The sequence below is a fragment of the Lactuca serriola genome, chromosome 5 (genome assembly GCF_051521515.1).
Source record: "Lactuca serriola cultivar US96UC23 chromosome 5, Lser_US96UC23_V15, whole genome shotgun sequence".
NCBI lineage: Eukaryota > Viridiplantae > Streptophyta > Magnoliopsida > Asterales > Asteraceae > Lactuca > Lactuca serriola.
Genome location: NC_136412.1, coordinates 173,789,815 through 173,810,842, shown reverse-complemented (window position 1 = coordinate 173,810,842; position 21,028 = coordinate 173,789,815). Strand labels below are relative to the sequence as shown.

General features: G+C 32.1%; 3 protein-coding genes across 3 annotated transcripts; all 3 read left to right on the top strand.

The window, feature by feature from the left end:
• The first annotated feature begins 4,952 nt into the window (after positions 1 to 4,952).
• LOC145053287 (stomatal closure-related actin-binding protein 1-like) lies at positions 4,953 to 9,176 on the top strand. Its single transcript, XM_079001302.1, has 13 exons — positions 4,953 to 5,171; positions 5,765 to 6,065; positions 6,140 to 6,268; positions 6,360 to 6,452; positions 6,552 to 6,692; positions 7,212 to 7,280; positions 7,569 to 7,652; positions 7,736 to 7,916; positions 7,993 to 8,109; positions 8,189 to 8,247; positions 8,335 to 8,469; positions 8,569 to 8,718; positions 8,815 to 9,176. Exons 2-13 carry the CDS (start codon positions 5,784 to 5,786, stop codon positions 8,863 to 8,865), a joined length of 1,491 nt encoding a protein of 496 aa, XP_078857428.1. The 5' UTR covers positions 4,953 to 5,171; positions 5,765 to 5,783; the 3' UTR covers positions 8,866 to 9,176.
• Positions 9,177 to 12,408: 3,232 nt separating this feature from the next.
• PDE247 (Tetratricopeptide repeat (TPR)-like superfamily protein) lies at positions 12,409 to 14,360 on the top strand. The gene has a single exon (XM_079001301.1). It carries the CDS (start codon positions 12,709 to 12,711, stop codon positions 14,254 to 14,256), a length of 1,548 nt encoding a protein of 515 aa, XP_078857427.1. The 5' UTR covers positions 12,409 to 12,708; the 3' UTR covers positions 14,257 to 14,360.
• Positions 14,361 to 18,199: 3,839 nt separating this feature from the next.
• Positions 18,200 to 19,675, top strand: LOC145049953 (uncharacterized). The gene has a single exon (XM_078998287.1). It carries the CDS (start codon positions 18,200 to 18,202, stop codon positions 19,673 to 19,675), a length of 1,476 nt encoding a protein of 491 aa, XP_078854413.1.
• The last annotated feature ends 1,353 nt before the right edge of the window (positions 19,676 to 21,028 follow it).

Here is a 21,028-nt window from a genome sequence, read left to right as displayed (position 1 = left end):
TCAGGTATTGTTTAAATAAAAATTTCTTGGTTTTGGCCCTACTCGACGAGTTGATTGCCCTACTCGTCGAGTAGCAGCGGGTTGGATCGCGAATTAAGTGATCTACTCGGCGAGTCCTTTGTGGGACTCGACAAGTAGGAGCTGGAAAGTGAAACCTTAATTTCCAGGGTTTGCACCCCTATTTAAAGAAGCTCAAGCCTCTTTTCAGTCCCTTTGCAGCTCCCTTTGCATCTCTAACTCGTGTGTGTGTGCCCATTGTGTGTTGAAGCTTGGAGAGAAGATTTTCGTGTGGAGAGTTTGGGAAGCAAGTGATTGAGGCAAGAAGCTGGGAGGAAACCCGAATCTACTTCGGTGGACATCTCTTGGGAAGGTATTAAGCTATTACCCTCGTTTATTCAGTCTAGACCTCCCTTTTTAGTGAGTTTTAGGGTTTTTATAAGAATATCAAGTTGGTATGACAAACTATGGGCTAGATCTAAAGTTTTAACTTCAGATCTGGACCCTCTTTGGATTATAGAAGCATAAAGTTCCAGCTTTGGTCGAGATTAAGGTTCCCTTAGTGCATGAAGACCCATTAAGAGCTTGGATTTGGTAGAAGTTGTTATGATTTCAAGACCTAAACATCATATTCATAAACTGCTACTCTGCATTCAAGGTAAGCAACGATTTCATGCCCTGAACCTATCTATATTTTAAGCCCTAAACCTCAATCTTCCATTTCAGTAATTACAGGAACTCGATTGTTTTTTCAGTAATTTGATATCATTTTCTTTTGTTTTGATCAGATAGATGGTGGCAACAATGCATACCAGTAATTTTCTTTTTTAATCATTCGCCTTAAGCAACTTTCAAAGCTTGAGAGTATCTTGATAAGCCTGTAATACATAAGACAATGATGAAAGTATGTAAGTTATATCTTAGATTTCCTATGTAAATAGGGCTAACTTTGTGCTGATGTCATTATGTTAGTGTTTTTCTTCTTAGAGAATAGAACCTTCTTTTGGGCAGACAACCTGTTTGTAGTCTAAATGACATTTTTGTCATTTTACATGCCCTTCTAAATCCTGTCTATAAATCGAATGGAAAAATCATATTTTGAAGGTGGAAACATTAAAGGAATAGTTGCAGAGGGAAAGAGAGTTGAGGAAACTGCTTGAGGCTGGATGCACAATGTCAGAGAAGATGTTACCTTTACCAGGCTCCATTGATGAAAGTATGTTACAGTCTTTTCTTAAGTCTTTTTTTGAAGTATTTTTTTTCATTTAATTGGATGTATGGCATGTTTCAGAAGATCTATGTGTATTTTATTCAAAACTTGCCAAGTTTGTTGCCAAGTTGAGAGAGATGAAACAGATGAGTAAGTATTGTTGTTTAAATTTGAGGTGGGAGTATGCTACTTCTCAAAGTCAGAAAGGTAATAATTTTATATCATTTTGGCAATGAAAATTTTAAGCTAACCATCTTAAAATGCATTTTCTTTTCGTTTGTTTAAATTCTACAAAGACTATTTTTGTTAAAATCTTAACCATCTCCTGTAACTATCACTTTTTATGATGTGTTTGTGTTAACATTAGCTTTGAGAAACTCCAAGAGGATTCTTTATTGCTTATACTTCCATATAGTTGCTCAGTTTATAAGTCGAAAACTAAGAATGGGGATTGGGCATAAGGGTGGTGAGGGTGAGGAAGGACATTCAGTAGGAGGTTGAAATATGTGATTTAGAAAGCATCCATAGAGGATGATATTCACTGAGGGGTTAGAATAAATTGGAGTTTAACATTTTATACAAGTAATAATGCATTACGAAATGTTATTCAAAGTCAATGAAATGCACAGAGGATGACTATTTTTGTTGTTTTTGGAAAAATAACAAGCCAAAAATACAAACAGTTGTCAACAAGATTGATTTTATCCATAATGACTTTAAAACCATGCCACTAAAAAGTTATGGTTGGAAATCATTCTCTTGTGCAAGATTAGTAGAAAATCGACTTTATTTTCATGTTGATTTAAATAAAGTTTAAGTTTTTATGTTACTCTTTTTTTTCCATTCACATCAGATCTGGAATCTAACTTTGAGTGGTTTGATAAGGTAGCCTTGTAGACAGATTTGAATCATCTCTCTGTTTTTTCATTTCGTTAAATGGATATCAGATCCTTGAGTTCCAGGTAGCATTCTTGACTTCAAGATCTAATGCTATAGTTCCAGATAACATTCTTTACCAAGATTCTTTTTGATTTCAAGTAGCTTGATATGGTTGGACAAATGAGGTTTTTGATAGACTTTTAATTTTCTTTGTATTTGAAGTTTTAAACCATTGAGATTCTAACAGATTATTTGTTAAAAGTTTTAGCTTTTATATCTAAGACTAATATTATTTCGTTCGGTTATAAGAGGATACAATTACTTTTTAGTCAAAGTTGTTTCGTTGAAAATATTTGATGTGTTTATGTGTTTCGTTTGAGCATATATGGGTTTAATTACAATACATTGTTATATTGCAACATACTGAACTTAATGTATTTGTTTGTAATTTTGATTTCACATGAATAATTTGATTTTTTTTTATTATTATTTGAGGTTAATGTAATAAATAGATTTCATTTGTTATATAATATTTAAAGTAATTAATAGGAATATAAGTTCGGCAAAAAACCAAAATAAATTGTCTACAACCAAAGACCATTTGCAACAAATGTAAACAAACGGGTAGCGGGTAGTCATATAAAAAATCCAATAGTAGAACTAGATGTGTAATTTACTCAACTTTTTCTTTAACTCGAAAATATGACATATTTTGATTTTTAACATGAAAGTTTTTACATACTTTTTATCGAACAATATATTTTTATTTTTAACACAAAGGAATAATACAACTTATATATTTGACTACATGCTTCTTATAATTATGATAAATAAACAAACTACGAAGCAATACTATCTATATATTATTCAAATAAAAATCAACCCATATGCACACATATAATTTACCAACCAAGTGATATCAATTAAAAACTACCATCTTTATCGATAAATTTCATATGTTGTATATGTTTGGTAAACTCAATCAATAGTCAATTAATTCTTCAAGTCAACCAAGGAACAATTAATATATTAATAAATTTCATATTTGAATAATCATTATTTTTGAATTTGTTATGGATAAAAGAAAGTATATGTATATTTTTTGTGGGTTGTACACTTTGCAATGAGGTTTGATGGTAAAGAAAATAAACATAATAATATTATCCAAATTGATACAGAAAATACAAAATGTATGTTTCATATTTGCAATCGTGATTAGTATTCCATCGTTATACATTCCTCATATAAAAAATGTTGCAGAAAAAAGAAAAGCATATAACAAGGCATGTTACAAATGACGAAAGGAGAAAAACAAAAAGAGACGAATAGCTAATGGTGAAGGAAATAGTCAAAACGCAACATATTTGTCAAATGTGCCTATAGTAAATAGGAGTCTTATGGATATTACCGATGCATCTCCTACATGTGTATTGGATTTTTGTCAAAGAAAGTTGATTTATAATAGAAACCCTTATCAATGCCAGACAAGACGAAACATAACAAAATCAGGTATAGAAATAACATCCCAACTATGTCTGAAGTTATCAAATGAAAATCTAAATTGTACAACATTACATTTAACCATAATCTTTTACGGAATATTTGAGACATGCCATAATTTACATTCTTAATGAGATATTTTTGTTTATACGTAGGTATTCAAATTCAGCTTGATGTAATACTACCTTCACGTGATGAATTGATAACTCAAATTTAAAAATCAATAGGTTAGTATTTGATTTTTACCGAACAATATCATATATATTGGCTAATAATTTTGTTTAATTATTTTAGTTTTATTTATATTGCATTTAACTAAAGAATATAAATAATATTATTTTGTAAATAATTTTTATTAATACATGTATTATTTTATCAAAAAATTTAAGGTGTTAAAGACAATGTCCATCTACCGGTACAGATAAATTGATAAGTCAAATTTTGACATCAACAAGTTAGTATTTATTTATTTCTTAATACTTCAATTATGTAATTCAAATAGTCTTATATTTAGATATTTTATTTGAATCAAATATCTACAGATCGATAAGGTTGTATCCATGGCAATGCCACTCCATCGGTTTCACAATATGGTAGCGTCCTGGAGAATCCATATGCTTTTATTTTTGCCGGTATCCGTAAAAAAACATCTGTGGTGAAGTTTAATGACATATGTGGATATTGTTGGGCAAAATGACTACAAGTTGAATTTGTTGGCTTTTGTTGCATGAGTCGAAAGACAAATTTGGCAGACTCATCTATTTTTGACGAATTACACATTCTTTTCACATCGAAAAGAAAATTAGGCAAATTGTTTAGAAAAATATATGTGCGTACAACACCAACTTTTCATTTGCATCAATGGGCGTAGAAGTGGATGAATTAATGGCTAACATGACATCAGGTGTATACACTTTTTGTGTGAAACATGTAATTTCTTTTAAAACATAACATTTTTATAAAGGAAACATATCATCAAAAGAACTTACGCGTCCCGCCGCTTTGCGTGGGTACACTGCTAGTATATATATATATATATATATATATATATATATATATATATATATATATATATATATATAATCAACTTTATTATAACTAATTATAATTTTTTAATTAGGGCTAATCGTATGAAAAACACAATTTACTTCTATCATTTTATCAAATCTATCAGTCTATCACACATATTTTTAATCATTTCTAGTAACAAAATTATTTTTTTACCATTATATATAAAATGACAAAAAGATATTAGATTAATAAGTTAAAATTATAATAAAAGTATTTTACATGTTTTCCTAATCGTAATCAATTTTAAGACAAAGACTCCAAACAGCCGGGTAAAACAACTCCACTGTATGTGTTCGAGACTTTGAGAGGTTCACTTTGGACTTACTACACATCTTCTACGCCTTTTTCCTGCTTTTCAAAAAGCAAACCAAATACTCTTTTGGATTTAAAATTTCCAAATTCCCAATCTCACTTCTTGCAACATCATCATCGAAGCATTGTCTGTCGATTTCAACAGCGAATCCACCGAATAAGTCTCTCATCGGTTGTTAATTAGTCGCTGTTTACATGCTCTGTAAGTACAATCATCTTTTTCGCTTCAAGGTGGTTCAATTTACTGATTTTCGCTTTTGAATTAGGGTTCAGTTTGGTATCGCTGTTTTTGTGTTTGCTGTTGTTCATACTTAATACCGATTGAATCTGTTTTTCCTTCGTTTTGCACATTCCCGTTGTTTCATCGGTTGCTTTGCTTTGTCTGCATTATAATTTGATAAACATCCTCTTTTTGTGTTCTTCTTCTCCTTCTTCCTTTTTGCAGTCTGTTGACTTTTGGTTTAATTAAATATGTCTGATGTACTCCAGGTTGACGACTTCTAACTAATGATGTAATTACAAGCCATAAAATAGTTTACTCCGCCGATTAGGCTATTATTCCGTTTCCACGACGAAATGGGGTTTCATTTGACTTATTCATCAGGCGAAACCTTCATTGGCTTCTTTTGCATTTTGCAAACTAGAAATCGTTTGTTAATTGTTTGATCTTCCCTTTCCCTTTCCCTTTCCATTGACCAGTTTGACCAGATCAGCCTACGTCATACTACTTGTTTATCTGAAATTGACTTATGGATTTAGGGTTTTTATTGTTACTAAAAGCTTGATTCTCGACAGTTGTATCTAAACCAGAAGCATGACAAGAATGGGACGTGATTTCAGCTACACAACTCAAAGAGATGCAGTTTCCCCAGTGTCAGCAGATGTTCTATTTGCATCCAGCCGATTTCCAAATTACAAAACCAGAACTAATAACAACACAATGGAGGCAAAAGAAGATTCAAAGTTAGTTTCTATGAGGGAGTTAACTCGACATGAAACTGCCAAGTTGCTAGATCAACAAAATCGTTTATCTGTTCGTGATCTTGCCAGTAAATTTGAAAAGGGTTTAGCTGCTGCTGCTAAGTTATCTGATGAGGTTGGCCTCTGTAATTTCACACATATATTAAAATCATTTTGTTATACTGAATGCAATTCACATATGAGGGACAGAATAAGCTCAGAGATGTGGTTTCTCTAGAGAAACATGTGCTTTTAGAAAAGCTTAAAGATGCACTTGAATCATTGAGAGGGCGTGCTGTTGGTAAAAACAAAGATGATGTGGAGGAGGCTATTGCCATGGTAGGTTTGTTTTAGATGACATAAACACAATCCATACTTTTGCCTTTGAATTAAGTTGTTAAAAATTTTCATTTTTGATGTTTATGTTTAGGTTGAAGCTTTATCAGGTCAATTGACACAAAGGGAAGGAGAATTGGTTCAAGAAAAGGCTGAGGTTAAGAAGCTTGCAAGTTTTCTAAAGCAGGTTACTGTTCCATTATTTTAGTTCAACACCTTAAAGGAAATAAATTTTCTCTTATATTTTTGCTTTTTAGTTTTGGTAAAGATTTATAATTACATGTAGGCTTCAGAAGATGCAAAAAAGCTTGTTGATGAAGAGAGAGCTTTTGCAAGAACTGAAATTGAGAAAGCTAGAGCTGCAGTTCAGAGAGTGGAAGAAGCTCTTCAGGAGCAAGAAAAAATGTCCCGAGCTACAGGGACACAGGTTTGTTTGTTTAGAGTTTTATAAACAATGTTAAAATATTTGTAGATTTTACTTTATAGCTATTCTTTAAAGCAATATTACAAAGTGCACTTCATAAAAGGAAACTTTTGAAGTTCCTGAAATGAATAAAATAAACAGAAACAAAAACAAAAAGCAAAAACACTTGTTAGGTTAGTAATAGCGTGGAACACATGAAATATAAACTTCCACTTTTTACCATCTTTTCTTTTTGTTCTTTATGAGTGTCAATATATTAGTTATAGTGCTAATTTATGAGGATGAATTGCAATCCATTATAGTATATATATATATATATATATATATATATATATATATATATATATATATATATATATATATATAGTTTTATTGTGACTATATCTATATGTGTTATATATATATATATATATATATATATATATATATATATATATATATATATATATATATAGTCACAATAAAACTATATATATATATATATATATATATATATATATATATATATATATATATATTTAGGATGTGGAAGAACTAATGAAGGAAGTACAAGAGGCTAGAAGGATCAAGATGCTGCATCAGCCTAGTAAGGTACACCATGCTAATTGCATTTGCTTTTGTGTATTTTTATTAATTTTGAACTTTTTAATTATTTAGTATCCTATATTTTAGGAGTTTAATAGCTCAAGCATCAAACACCATATCTATATAGTATATTGAAATATCAGAAGACAGATATTGTATTTATGTCTACTTAACCTTGTTTTAACTTCATCCAGTTTCTTAATCCTCTAATTGCATCAGATAAAATTTTCTAAAAATCATCTTATATTATTTAATCAGCAATATTAATTAATTTTAAATATTATCTTGTCACAGGTTATGGATATGGAACATGAGCTCCAGGCATTACGAACTCAACTAGCAGAGAAGTCTAAGTGTTCATTGAAGCTCCAGAAAGAGGCAAAATAATTTAATAATCAGTCTTAATTATTTATCATAGATGGTTTATTAATTATTATCTAATTATTATTTTTTGTATTCAGTTGGCAATGAGCAAACAGGGAGAGAAAAATAGACCCGATTTATTTGAATTAGATGGCACAGAGTCTTTAGGCTCATATTTGCAGATTCATCCATGTTGTGATGAAGCCCCAGATCTTCTAGAATGTTCTATTCAGTGGTATCGTTTGGCTTCTGAAGGTGGAAAAAAGGATCTTATTTCAGGTATTAAGATTATTTTTTTGGATGTATTTTTATTAATTTTTTTTTTATAAAACTCATCCAAATTTATACTTTTTAGGTGCCACAAAACCTATTTATGCTCCTGAACCTTCTGATGTTGGGCGATTACTTGAAGCTGATGTCATGTCAGATGGGTTGAGTATCACTTTGACAACCTCTGGTCCCATTGATCCAGGTCTGTCTGTGAAAAGACGTAAATGCCCCCCTCGTGATGCTTTATACCAAACTCAACTTATAAAAATTATGTAAAACAGCTGCAGGATTAGGAAACTATGTGGAAGCATTGGTTCGTCGCCATGACACCGAATTTAATGTATGCCAGCTCAGCTATTATGCTCTCTTTTACAAATTTCTTCATATATATACTTTTAATAAAAAAAGATAAATGATGTGGAATCAGGTAGTGATTGTTCAAATGAATGGGGAAGAGCATCCTTCAGAGTCAGTTCATGTGCTTCATGTAGGAAAGATGAGGATGAAACTTTGCAAGGATAACACAACAATGGCAAAAGAATTCTACTCCCCTTTTATGCAGGTAATTTCAATTCCTTTCTCAAAACAACAACAAATCTTATGTGTATTTTGATTAATATATATTTGATAATATGATTTCTTCTTCCGATCCAAAATAAAGCTTTGTGGAGTTAGAGGAGGTGGAAATGCTGCAGCACAGGCATCATTCTGGCAACCAAAAATAGGCCTCTCCTTTGTGCTTGCATTCGAGTCCGAAAGAGAGAGAAATGCTGCTATTATGCTTGCACGCAGATTCGCCTTCGATTGTAATGTATAATCTTCATCTCTCATTCTCATTACAAAAAGACATTTATACCCCTTACTTGAAGAAAAAAATTCTGATGTTGTAAATGGTTACGTATTCCAGATCATGCTTGGTGGGCCTGAGGATAGAGCTGCAGTGGAGAGAGCAACTTAAATTTGCTAAGTTAGTTTGTGTTGTATCCTAGTGTCAGAAAAAATTGTAATTATATCGAGTTTCTAATGTGTTGTGTAATTTTGAGCATTCTGGTTGATGCTTGCTTGATTGTGTTTTTTTCTTCTTTTTCTAGGCATTTTTTTTTATTTGCCTTTTTTTTGGGGACATCTTTGTTTGTACAAGGTTTTGTCCCTTACCTCGTTACTCATGGGGTATTGTTGTTGTTTGTACAAGGTTTTGTAATTGTATGAAGGCACATAGCCTCATTTTATTGGAGTAATGTTATGGCATGACATGATTATTTACGAAAATTTGGCATGTATTTTTCTTGGAGATTCAGACTCAAATCGATATCAATTAGATAAAAGTTGCAATTAATTTTCATTTTCCCACATGAAAGTGAAAAGGTGGAAATGGAATGTGAGATGGTTACTCACTTTCATAGGTTTGATAATAATACTGAACCTGAACCATTTAGTGCTGAATGATTTTGATTTTTTAATAAGGTTCTTTAATCATTTAAAGTTGTGTAGAGTTTGTATCGAATATGCTAAATGCTGACCAATTTAGTGATGGTTTATGAATAGTTCTATTTTATCAAATAGCCTTAGTGTTATGTATATACAAATGACATGAATGACCTATTTCGTGAACATTAAAATTACGGGGAGAACTTATTTATTTTTTAGAGGGTGTTTGATATTCCTTTTAAAATGACTTTTTGGACTTTTATTTTTTTTAAAAATTAAAAATTTAAAAAGTTGTTTGGTAACTTTAAAAGATCTTTTAAATTAACTTTTTGAGAAGAAGAAAAATGAGTGGTTAAGAAGTTACGAAATTGTGAATTACTTTTGGTTTTTTTCCTTTTGTACATTCAAAATTTTATACAAATATATTTTAAAACTTTCTTTTAGAAAAAGACATAAATCAAAAAGTTATTTTCTAGAAAAGATTTTTTGGTTTAAAAAGCTATCTCAAACACCCCCTTACATTTTTTAAAACTTTCAAAAATCTCATAAACCAACTTTGTGTGCAAGTAAAAAACCAACGAGTCATTAAAAAAACTCAATCTTCCACTTATTTTAACAACTAAGTTTTGACTAATTACAAGTTAACATAACAAAATAAAATAACAAATTAACAATTAATAAATATGTTTTTTATAATAAGTTTATAACCATACTAATGATTTTCTTTTTGTTTCCTTGGTTATAATTGGGTATCATTAAGTACGCCTAATTTACTATATCCTATGGTTGTTGAATAACGATAAATTATATTGTATCTAAACTTGTTAATAAAGTGTAACATTTTATAGATTCCCATTAGCACATCTATAACTCGAAACCTGTTTTAGATTAGCTAATAGTATTATTTATTTATTTTTAAATATTAAATTTTATGTTTTTTCACGTTTTAGATTAATTTATAACCATTTTCGGATTAAATAACCTAAGTTGTAAATAAAGTTACAGATTTGGATTATCGGATTTTTTCAAACCCGGTTTCAGATAAACAAACAAGTTGTTTAATTAACCAAAGCTAAAAAAATCAAAAAGAAAAAAAATGAGATAATCTTAATAAAAACACCTTTATAGTAGGGATGTTAAAAATTTATGTAGGACTCTGATTCTGTACAAGATTAAATTTTTAAAAAATTCTAGGGCGAGTGTGAAATTAAACCCCCTTTTATTTTCGGGATGGGGGGCTGAAGTGGGTATTTCCGTCCCGTACTTCTGCGGGGACCCCGTTTGTGTGTGTGTGTATATATATATATATATATATATATATATATATATATATATATATATATATATATACTAGTTTATAACCCGTGGAAACCACGGTTACAAAATTAATTAAACTTTTATAGTATAAAAATTCAAAATTATTAATCAATTGTTTTAAATAAATTATTAATTAAGAAATATTTTTAGTTATATAAAGTTATAATCATTTATTTAAATAAATATATGAAATTATACCACTTTATAATTTGTATTAATTTTATTTTAATTTTTATTCTAATATTATTAATTTAATGTAATTAAAGTGACAAATTTAAAATTTGAAAAATTGAAATGGAGATTTAATAGGTTGGCAAGTGACATGCATTAATTAGGAGACATAATAGGTTGACACATGACAAAAGAAGAATAAAATATACATTAATCAGGGGCTTAATAGGGTGACACATGTCAAAAGGAGAATAAAACTATTCTTTTATTAGAATACTAGTTTATAACCTGTGGGAACCACGGTTATAAAATTAATTACATTTTAATATTATAAAATCAAAATTATTAATCAATTATCTTAAATAAATTATTACTTAAGAGATATTTTTTTAGTTATATAAAATTAATATCGTTGATTTAAATAAACACGTGAAGTTATATCACCTTATAATAAGTATAATTTTATTTTATTTTTCAATCTAATGTTATTAATTTAATATAATTAAAGTGAGAAAATTTGAAATTTGAAATTTAAAATGAAGAATCAATTATTAATTTAATGTAATTATAATGGGAAATTTAAAATTTGGAATTTGAATTTTGAAATGAATAATCAAATATTAATTTAATGTAATTAGAGTGTAAATCTAAAATTTAAATTTAAAATGGGTAATTAATAGGTTGACAAGTGGCGTGATATGTGCTATATAACATTAATTAGGAGTTATAATTGTATGACACTTGTCAATAGGAGATTAAACCTATTCTTTTATTAGAATAGAGATAAGGGATATATATATACTAGTTTATAACCCGTGGGAACCACGGTTATAAAAATAATTAAAATTTTATAATAAAAAAAATCAAAATTATTAATCAATTATTTTAAATAAATTACTAATTAAGAGATATTTTTATTAGTTATGTGAAATTATAGTCGTTGATTCAAATAAAGATATAAAAATAATTTTTAATATATATTAGACTTTTTTGTGAATTAATGAAAACAATAATATAAAATTTAAAATTTAATTTAAAATGGAGAATAAATACATTGAAAATAGCATCACATTAATGAGGAGGTTTAATAAATTTAAAATGAAGAACTAATAGATTGACAAGTGGCAACACATTAATTAAGAGGTCTAATATAATGACACATGGCAAAATAACTACTCTTTTATTAGTATATATATATATATATATATATATATATATATATATATATATATATATATATATATATATATATACATTATCTAATTTTAAGATTTCTTCACTTTCTTTAATTTCATAATTGGTCAAATATTTTTGGACATATCGTATTCTTTTTGTAATTTTGGACTTGTCTGATTCGTAAATTTGTTGGATTCGTCGTTTTGTAATGTTGGATTTTTGATTTTTTAGCTGTTAAAAAACTAGATTTTAAGCTTTTAAAGTTAGAAAAAATAGTTTTTTTTTAGCCCAAAATAATTTTTTTTGACACATTAATGATCATGTAGTTCATACTAATAAATGATGTATCTAGATATTTTAGTGCAAATTACATATCTAGATATTAATTATTTTAGTGTCACCACATTCGAGTCTCTTTCATATATTTTATGAAGATGTATTCATAGAGTGAGCAAATACGTGCAACTTCTTACTTTCCTAGTTACTCCGGCGGAGAGGAGACTTGAGAGGAAAAGCGGCAGCCGATAGAGCCCACGGCGGAGGTTAGAGGATAGCAGTCATTCTACCTGGGTAACTCTTCCCTTAAAACTATGGATTTGTGTATGCTCTTACTTGCAGATATTGAAAAAAATCACATGTAAAGACGATGAAGCTGTAGCATTAACTTGTGCTTACAAAGCGACGGGATAAGAATAAGATACCTAACGAAATGAGTCTCTTTGCTTCCTCAACACTTACCATCTGTGCACCACCACATGACCACAACGACAACCACTTCACTCATCCTCCTCGCATCCTTCCAATCCCCACAAAACAGCACGCTATATTCCGCCATACAACTGCTGATGACTCCAGTTTCGGTGAACTTAACGTCTCTTCATGGACCTCATCCATTGCTCGTTACTGCCGAACCGGTCGTTTAGATCGTGCTGCTGCGGAGTTCACTCGTATGAGAGTTGCCGGAGTCGAACCTAATCACATTACCTTCGTGACTCTTCTCTCCAGCTGTGCTGATTTCCCTTTGCATGCTCTTTCTTTTGGATCTTCAATTCATGCTCTCGTCTGTAAATTCGGGTATGATAAAGATAACGTCAAGGTGGGTACGGCTATCATTGATATGTACTGTAAATGCAATCGGGTAGACATTGCTTGCTTGTGCTTTGAGAAGATGGATTTCAAGAATAAAGTCACCTGGAATACTCTGGTAGGTGGATTGATGAGAAATGGAGAAATTACTAGAGCAGTCCAGGTGTTCGATGAAATGCCTGAGAGAGATGTAATTTCATATACAGCGTTAATTGATGGGTTTGTAAAGAAAGGTCATTACGAACATGCATTGGAGTGGTTTCAAGAAATGCTGGCTTCTGGAATTCAACCTGATCATGTCACCATTGTTTCTGCACTCTCTGCTTCTGCAAATTTAGGAGCACTTGGATTAGGCTTATGGCTTCATCGACTTGTACTAAAAGGTAAACTAAACAACAACATCCGTATAAATAATTCATTAATAGACATGTACTCAAGATGTGGTTGCACCGAATTTGCTCTTCAAGTATTTCACACCATGTCTAAACACAATCTAGTCTCATGGAACTCCCTCATTGTGGGATTCGCTCTTAATGGGAATCCAGAAAACACTCTCAAGTATTTTTACCAGATGCAGAAAGATGGTTTCAAGCCAGATGAAGTGACCTTCACTGGAGCTCTTACTGCATGTAGCCATGGTGGCTTAATCGATGAAAGTTTGAAACTTTTTGACATGATGACACAAGACTATAAAATAACACCAAGAATCGAGCATTACGGATGTTTAGTAGATCTTTATAGTCGCGCACGTATGTTAAAACAAGCCCTAAATGTTATACAGAATATGCCCATGAAACCAAATGAAGTTATATTAGGATCAGTTCTTGCAGCATGTAGAGTGGCTGAAGATGTGGAATTGGCTGAAAAGTTGATGAGGTTTATAAGTGAAGTAAACCCTGGTGGGGATTCGAATTATGTTCTTCTTTCGAATATATATGCTGCTGGAAAAGATTGGCATAAGGCAAGCAGTGTGAGGAAGAGAATGAAGAATAAAGGTATTGAGAAGAATCCAGGTGTGAGTTCAATTGAAATTGATGGTAAAGTTGTTAAATTTGTAGCTGGGGATAAATCTCATGATAAATCTGAGTGTGTTTATAAAATGTTACAAAATCTTTCTTGTGAGCTGATGATTTCTGGGTATGTTCCAGAAGTTAATATGAGGGAACATTAACAATACTAGTGAACAAGAACACTTGATAATGAAACTGGCAAATGAAATAGTGACATGTGTAATATTTAATGTTTATTTAATGATATATTAATATATTAATATGACACATGTTATCATTTAATTGGGTAGGAGGATTTATAAGAACAAAAGTAAGAGGATATTTAGTTTCTCTTAATTTAAATTTGATTGGATTGTTAAATTTATAAACTTCTCATCATCTTAAATAGGTAGGAAGAAAAGTAGGAACAAAAAGTAGAAGAATATTTAATTTCTCATTTGTAAAATAAGATTTCATATATGTGAACACAAATACTCAACTCAAAGCTTTGTTGTATTGAATAACATACCTGACTCTTATATAGAGCATTACAAAACAGAAAGATTAAAGAGATCAACAATGACTAAGCATAATCTCCAAATGCCCTACTCAAAACTAGGAGAAATTTGAACGAACTAGTGAACTACTGTCCCTACATAATTGGGGCTTTATAAAGAAATCCTAACTTCATTGGCTTTATCTTATCAAATCCTTACCCAAACTGAGATTGCTTAAAAAAAATCTCAATTTGTATTTTCAATACTTTGAACTCCCAAGTAATTTCCGCATTTTCTGGAAAGTCTTAAGCTTCAAAGGGTTTGTTATAATGTTTGAAATTTGATCACAAGTTACGTTGGAAATCTTAGTGTGTGTGTATATATATATATATATATATATATATATATATATATATATATATATATATATAGTTAGGATCATATATAATCATCAAATATTGTATGAATGTGTGACCAATTCTAGACCAATCATTATATAAGGAAATAATAATAACTTTAACAATAAATAATTATGGTGAATAAATGAATCAATTAATAAGCTATTAAAATGAAACGTTACAAAAAATAGATAATAAACAAATATATAGTATATAAGGGAAATAGTCAAAAATATACAAATTCTTATGAAAACATATAACCATTTTGAACCATAAATTGGCCACACAGGACAAACTTATAAATTTGTAACAAAGCAATAATATATATTTAAAATCATATATATAGATGTATCATTGTTTACTGAGTAAAAAAACAAAGCAATAATATGTAGCTTTCAACTTACCGAATTAACTTTATGTCCTTATTTATACTAATTTTTTAGAATGTTCAATCCCAAATATCTTCATACCTACAAAAATAATAGAACAGGTTGAGTTCAAGTATGCTCAATCTTTTGTGAAGTGTATCATCGGAAATGTAGTTTTTTTTGTTGTTTTTTTTTTATATAAACTTTTTTTCTAATAAAAAATATATAATCTTTGTACCAAATGTTGTAACTTTTCTCTTTCTTGTTTATACGAGGAAAATAAAATTTTTAATTGAATGATTTATTGGTTAACGTGAAAAGGTAAAGATAAAGACATCCAAAAACCATAAAAAAAACAAATAAAAATTCTTCAAGAACCATTACAGATTCTTAGAGAATAGTAGTATATAGTATGAATTTTGTACGTAGTCTTTAAAAATGATTATAGATTTTTAAAGAATATTAGTTAAAATTATAAATTGTGCATATTCGTTAAGAATAGTTACATATTCATAAAGAATACAGTAAATAAGTTGGTGTATATTTCTTCTTTTATGTCGTAATATTCTTAAAGAATTTTAACTGTAAAAAAAAAATATTTGAAAGAAATCGTATTCTATAAGAATGAAAGATTGAAAATATAAGTTCATATATGTTTCATTACGTCGAATGCTAAAAACATATATTTGAATGTATTAAATAAAATATAACATTTGATTTGATTTTTATTAATTAATTTGATGTAATTAGTTGCCTAATATATAAGGAAATTTCATTTCTCTCTCTTCATAAAATTTAATATTTGCCTTTATAATTAATTAAGTGTAATTATAGAGTAATTGCTAGTCCATGTTAGTAACATGTATCCTAATATCATATCCTTTTATTTTTTTTAATCTAAATGCTAGAACTTAGTCACACATTCACACAATACATACGATTATTATTTAATCCTAACCCTATATATATATATATATATATATATATATATATATATATATATATATATATATATATATATAACTCTAAGTGGATTTGTGTTCTTCTCCGTGAGAGCTTCGAAATATTGGTAGAAAGACCATACTCAAGTGAGTTTATAAGTTTGAATGTATGATAGGCTTACAAGCTTGTATATATGGTTTTACTTCAACTTCTAGCCGCACGCAAGAGGTGTGAATCTTGGATTTTGTAGGCCAAATTCACCGAACTTATGTGAACTTGTGTCTGGGCGCGGCATGTGGAGACGAATGCAGCTCCAAAAATTCAGGCTCGTGCAACCCTCGTTTTTGCTAAACTTGACAGTTTTAGTCCTTGGCTTGAATTTTGTAACTGATATTGTGCATTCAATGTGTACTTAATGGCATTAATTGAAACAATCAATTCCTTAATGACGTATTGATTTCTTGCTGTTATTTCCTTAATGGCGGACTTCAAACATGTCAATGGAATCACTTATCTAAGGAACACCCTTAAGCATCTCTTTGTCGTGCAACATATGAAACCTTTTCACTTTCAAATGACCATATTTTCGATTCCATAGGTGAGTTGTGACATCCTCGCTAGCAGTTTACAGGCATGTTGTAAGAGTTTTTATATTAGCTATAAGCACAAACATCCCGTTTGGTGACATATTTGATTGCAACATCATCCCCCATCTCTGTGAAAAAGTTTGCAGCTATCGTTTTCAAAAATTGAAAGGTTTTTCTTTTGTAGCTGCCATATACCTTTCCCTTTCACTTGCATTCTTGCATTGTTTCCAAGCCTTGCAAAGTGTGTGAATTGCTCATCCAAATTTATGAACTAACTCTTGTTACTTGTCATACGATTGGAACAACCTGCGTCTAAAAACAATATTCCTCCTCTTTGACCTCCTTCCCATTTGACTATGCCATGAACAACAACTCCTATTTGTCAGTACATATTGAATTGGTGTGTGCAGATGGTGATTTTCATTTGGGATTAATAATGCAGGTTGCCTTCAGTTCACAGTTGAAAGGACAAGGGACATAGTCCATAGAGCAGTTGTCTGAAGGCACTCTTATTTGCTATGCGTCGATGTGGTCCTCCTCCCTTTTTCCCTTTTCATGGAATTCAAAATGATAAAACTTACATTTAAAGCCTCCAGACAACGGGTATGTGGATTGTGTCCCTCGTCCAAGGAAGGAAATCCACAATATTAATCCCAAGCGGCAATCAAGACTGTTTTTGAGTACCAACAGTCATAAGAATCCTTATTGTACTTTGAATTTTGTTTATATTATTGCATGGAAGGACCAAATGGAACCAAAAATCTTTTTAGGGCTCTTTTCGAAGACGAGAATGGGCAGGGGCATTTATGTCTTTCATACAGACAAGAAACCAAGAGTAGGGAAAAGATTGCAATGTTTGTCCCATTGTCATAGTTCCAGTTCTGATCCAAACACAACTAAACCTGTCCTGTCTGCATACTAAACGGGACTTAATGATAGCATGTCAAACAAATTACGGACCTCAATTGTGCATGCTTTGCCTCATTTCTTTTCTTTTTATTGTTGTTAGCATCCTTTGATACTTAATGCTGACCAAGCAATTAGGAGAATAAAAGGGCACGTGGGTTACTTGCCCAGTAAAAGATTCGTTGCTATTTTTTTTTTTTTCTGTTTTCAGTTGTATTTAGCCTATTTAAAGTTCATTGTTTTAGCTGTCAAGTACATGTAACCTTTTTCGGTTTCATTCATTCAATAAAGGCAATCATTCGGCTATCTTGTTCCCGTTATACCCCTGGTAATTTTACTGTTAGATTAAGCCTTGCCCACCAACAAGTGGTATCAGAGCTTTAAGGTTCTGATCGTATGTATGCCCAAGATCATTAGATACGATACCATGACAGTAGCTTCAACATCCAATCCACCAAAAGACAGCCCATATCCTCTTCAATGCCCAATGATAACCTCATCAAATTACAATACATGGTCGATCAAGATGGAAGCCATTATGGATACCCATGGGTTGTGGGATGCCATTGAGCCACAAACCAGTGTAGTTGTGGATGAGAGAAAGAGCAAGCAAGCTCGAGCCTTCATCTTTCAGTCGATCCCAGAAGAGATGCTAGCACAGGCTGCGAAGAAGAAGACAGTCAAGGAGGTTTGGGACTCTTTAAAGTCACGGTATGTGGGTGTAGAGAGGGTCCAAAAGGCGAGGTTATGGGTATTTAAAAGCGAGTTCGAAGCACTCCAAATGAAAGAAACAGAGACCATAGATGAATATGAAGGGAATATATCAGCTATGATCTCAAAGTTTGGAAGTGCATGGGCAATTTTGGAAGATGAAGAATTGGTGAGAAAGTTATTTGACACTGTTCCGGAAAAATTTATAAATCATGTGGCTTCAATTGAACAAAGCTCCGACATGGAGTCCATGCCATTCGAGGAGGCAATTGGGCACTTAAAGGCTTATGAGGATCGACTCCGACTCCGGAAGGCAAACTCAGGTGGTGATAATGCCTTGTTACTTGCAAAGTCGGAGGTCTCCTCAAGTCATCGAAGTCCAAGCAAGACCGGGGGTCGGGGGATAGGGGCAAGCAGTGACAGAGGCGGAAGAGGCGGTTCACGGGGTCGGGGGTCGACTCGTGGAAGAGGCGGATGTTTTGGTGGTAGTTCACGACAGGAAGCAAATAACTCCAACCGGAAACCACGCGACAAAAGCCATATAAGATGTTTCGAGTGCCAAGAACTTGGCCATTATGCTTCCGAATGTAAAGCCAAAAAGCAGCAAGATCAGGAGGTGAACTTAGCTACAAATACAGATGGACCTAATTTGCTGCTAACCGTACATAGAGAAGAAAATACAAGTATGGTCCTTCTGAATGAGGAGAAGGTGTATTCGAATCAATTAAAAGAAATAGAAGATAATAACATGTGGTACCTAGACAATGGGGCTAGTAACCACATAACTGGTTCTAAAGAGTTATTTGCAGAACGAGATGAAAAGGTGACTGGACAAGTAAGATTTGGAGACAGATCTAAGGTTCCTATCAAGGGGAAAGGTACTCTATTGTTTGATTGCAAAAATGGTGATCAGTTTATTATCCCAGATGTATATTATATCCCAGCTCTACATAGCAATATAATTAGCTTGGGACAGATGACTGAGGAGGGATATGATATAGGAATGAAGAGGGAATTCCTGAAGATGTATGATGAAACTGGTCGGTTGATCATGAAGGTACAGAGGTTAAGAAATAGATTATATAAGATAAAACTCACACCTGGGAAGCCTACGTGCTTGTCTGTGAGTATGGTTGATGACTCATGGCTGTGGCATGCACGTATGGGCCACACGAATTTCAGAATGTTGTAAGAAATGACACGGAAGCAAATGGTGATAGGACTGCCTCTAGTAACTCATCCATCACAGGTGTGTGAAGGATGTATGGTAGGTAAGCAATCTAGACAAAGCCTTCCAAAGGCGGCCCAATGGAGAGCTAAGGAACCACTCCAATTGTTACACGTGGATCTCTGTGGACCCATCACACCTGCAACAAAGGGCTACAATCAATACTTTTTACTAATTGTCGATGATTATTCCAGATACATGTGGGTGCACCTGATCAAAACCAAAGATGAGGCCTTTGGGATGTTCTCAAACTACAAGTAGAGAAGGAGAGTGGCCATACGATCAGGATGCTAAGAACCGACCGTAGGGGAGAATTTAACTCCAACCAATTCTTGGAGTTTTGTGAAAAAGCTGGAATACGACAACAACTAATGACTCCACATACCCCCCAACAAAATGGCATAGTGGAACGTCGCAATCGAACGGTTCTGGAGATGACGAGATCGTTACTCAAGGCCATGACGATGCCAGATCAATTCTAGGGTGAGGCGGTGAGACACTCGGTATACTTGCTGAACAAAACTGGAACAAAGGCACTCAAGGACGTGACCCCGTACGAGGCTTAGAAGGGTTCAAAGCCTTCGGTGGCACACCTTAAGGTTTTTGGGTGTGTGGGTTTTGTCAAGAAATTACGGGGCGTATCCAAATTAAGTGACCGGAGTGAAACCATGGTTTATTTGGGGGTGGAAGAAGGAAAAAAAGGGTATCGACTGTACAATCCCAGGAATCACCTGATTGTAATTGCTAGAGATGTTGTGTTTGAAGAATCGAAATCGTGGGTTTAGACTGAAGATACAATAGATGAGCCACTTACTACAACCTACTAGACCAATAACATATCTAATGTTGTGGCCCAACCTCAACTGACCCAAGAACAAATGGAAGCGGATGATCCATAATCAATACCCCTGATGCCGTTACCAAACAACACATTGGAAGACTCATTCTTTGAAAACTCGCAGTCGCCACCTGATAGTGATCCACGGTCAACACCTCCAAGCAAATATCCCAGTAATTACGAAGACCCATATTCGACAGCCTCATTCGATGATACCCCAACAAAAGGATTTCTCAATTAATGAAATATACCAAAATACCGAAAGAATGGGTGATGACGAGGTACAGAGACTGTATGAGCAAAATCAAGAATTGCTATTGTTTGACGATGAACCCACAACATTTGAAGAAGCATCAATTGAAAGAAATTGGAAGCTAGCTATGGAGGCAGAGTTGAAATCGATCAAGAAAAACAATACCTGGGTTTTGATCAAATTGCCACTAAACCGAAAGGAAATTGGGTTAAAATGGGTATTCAAG

What these genes read in the sequence shown, in the direction of transcription:
- LOC145053287 (XM_079001302.1), top strand. Translation starts at nt 5,784, where the DNA reads ATGACAAGAATGGGACGTGATTTCAGCTACACAACTCAAAGAGATGCA. An exon ending in TGCTGCATCAGCCTAGTAAG is followed by an intron (nt 7,281 to 7,568) that starts GTACACCATGCT and finishes ATCTTGTCACAG; the next exon opens with GTTATGGATATGGAACATGA. An exon ending in GCCATGACACCGAATTTAAT is followed by an intron (nt 8,248 to 8,334) that starts GTATGCCAGCTC and finishes ATGTGGAATCAG; the next exon opens with GTAGTGATTGTTCAAATGAA.
- PDE247 (XM_079001301.1), top strand. Translation starts at nt 12,709, where the DNA reads ATGAGTCTCTTTGCTTCCTCAACACTTACCATCTGTGCACCACCACAT.
- LOC145049953 (XM_078998287.1), top strand. Translation starts at nt 18,200, where the DNA reads ATGACAGTAGCTTCAACATCCAATCCACCAAAAGACAGCCCATATCCT.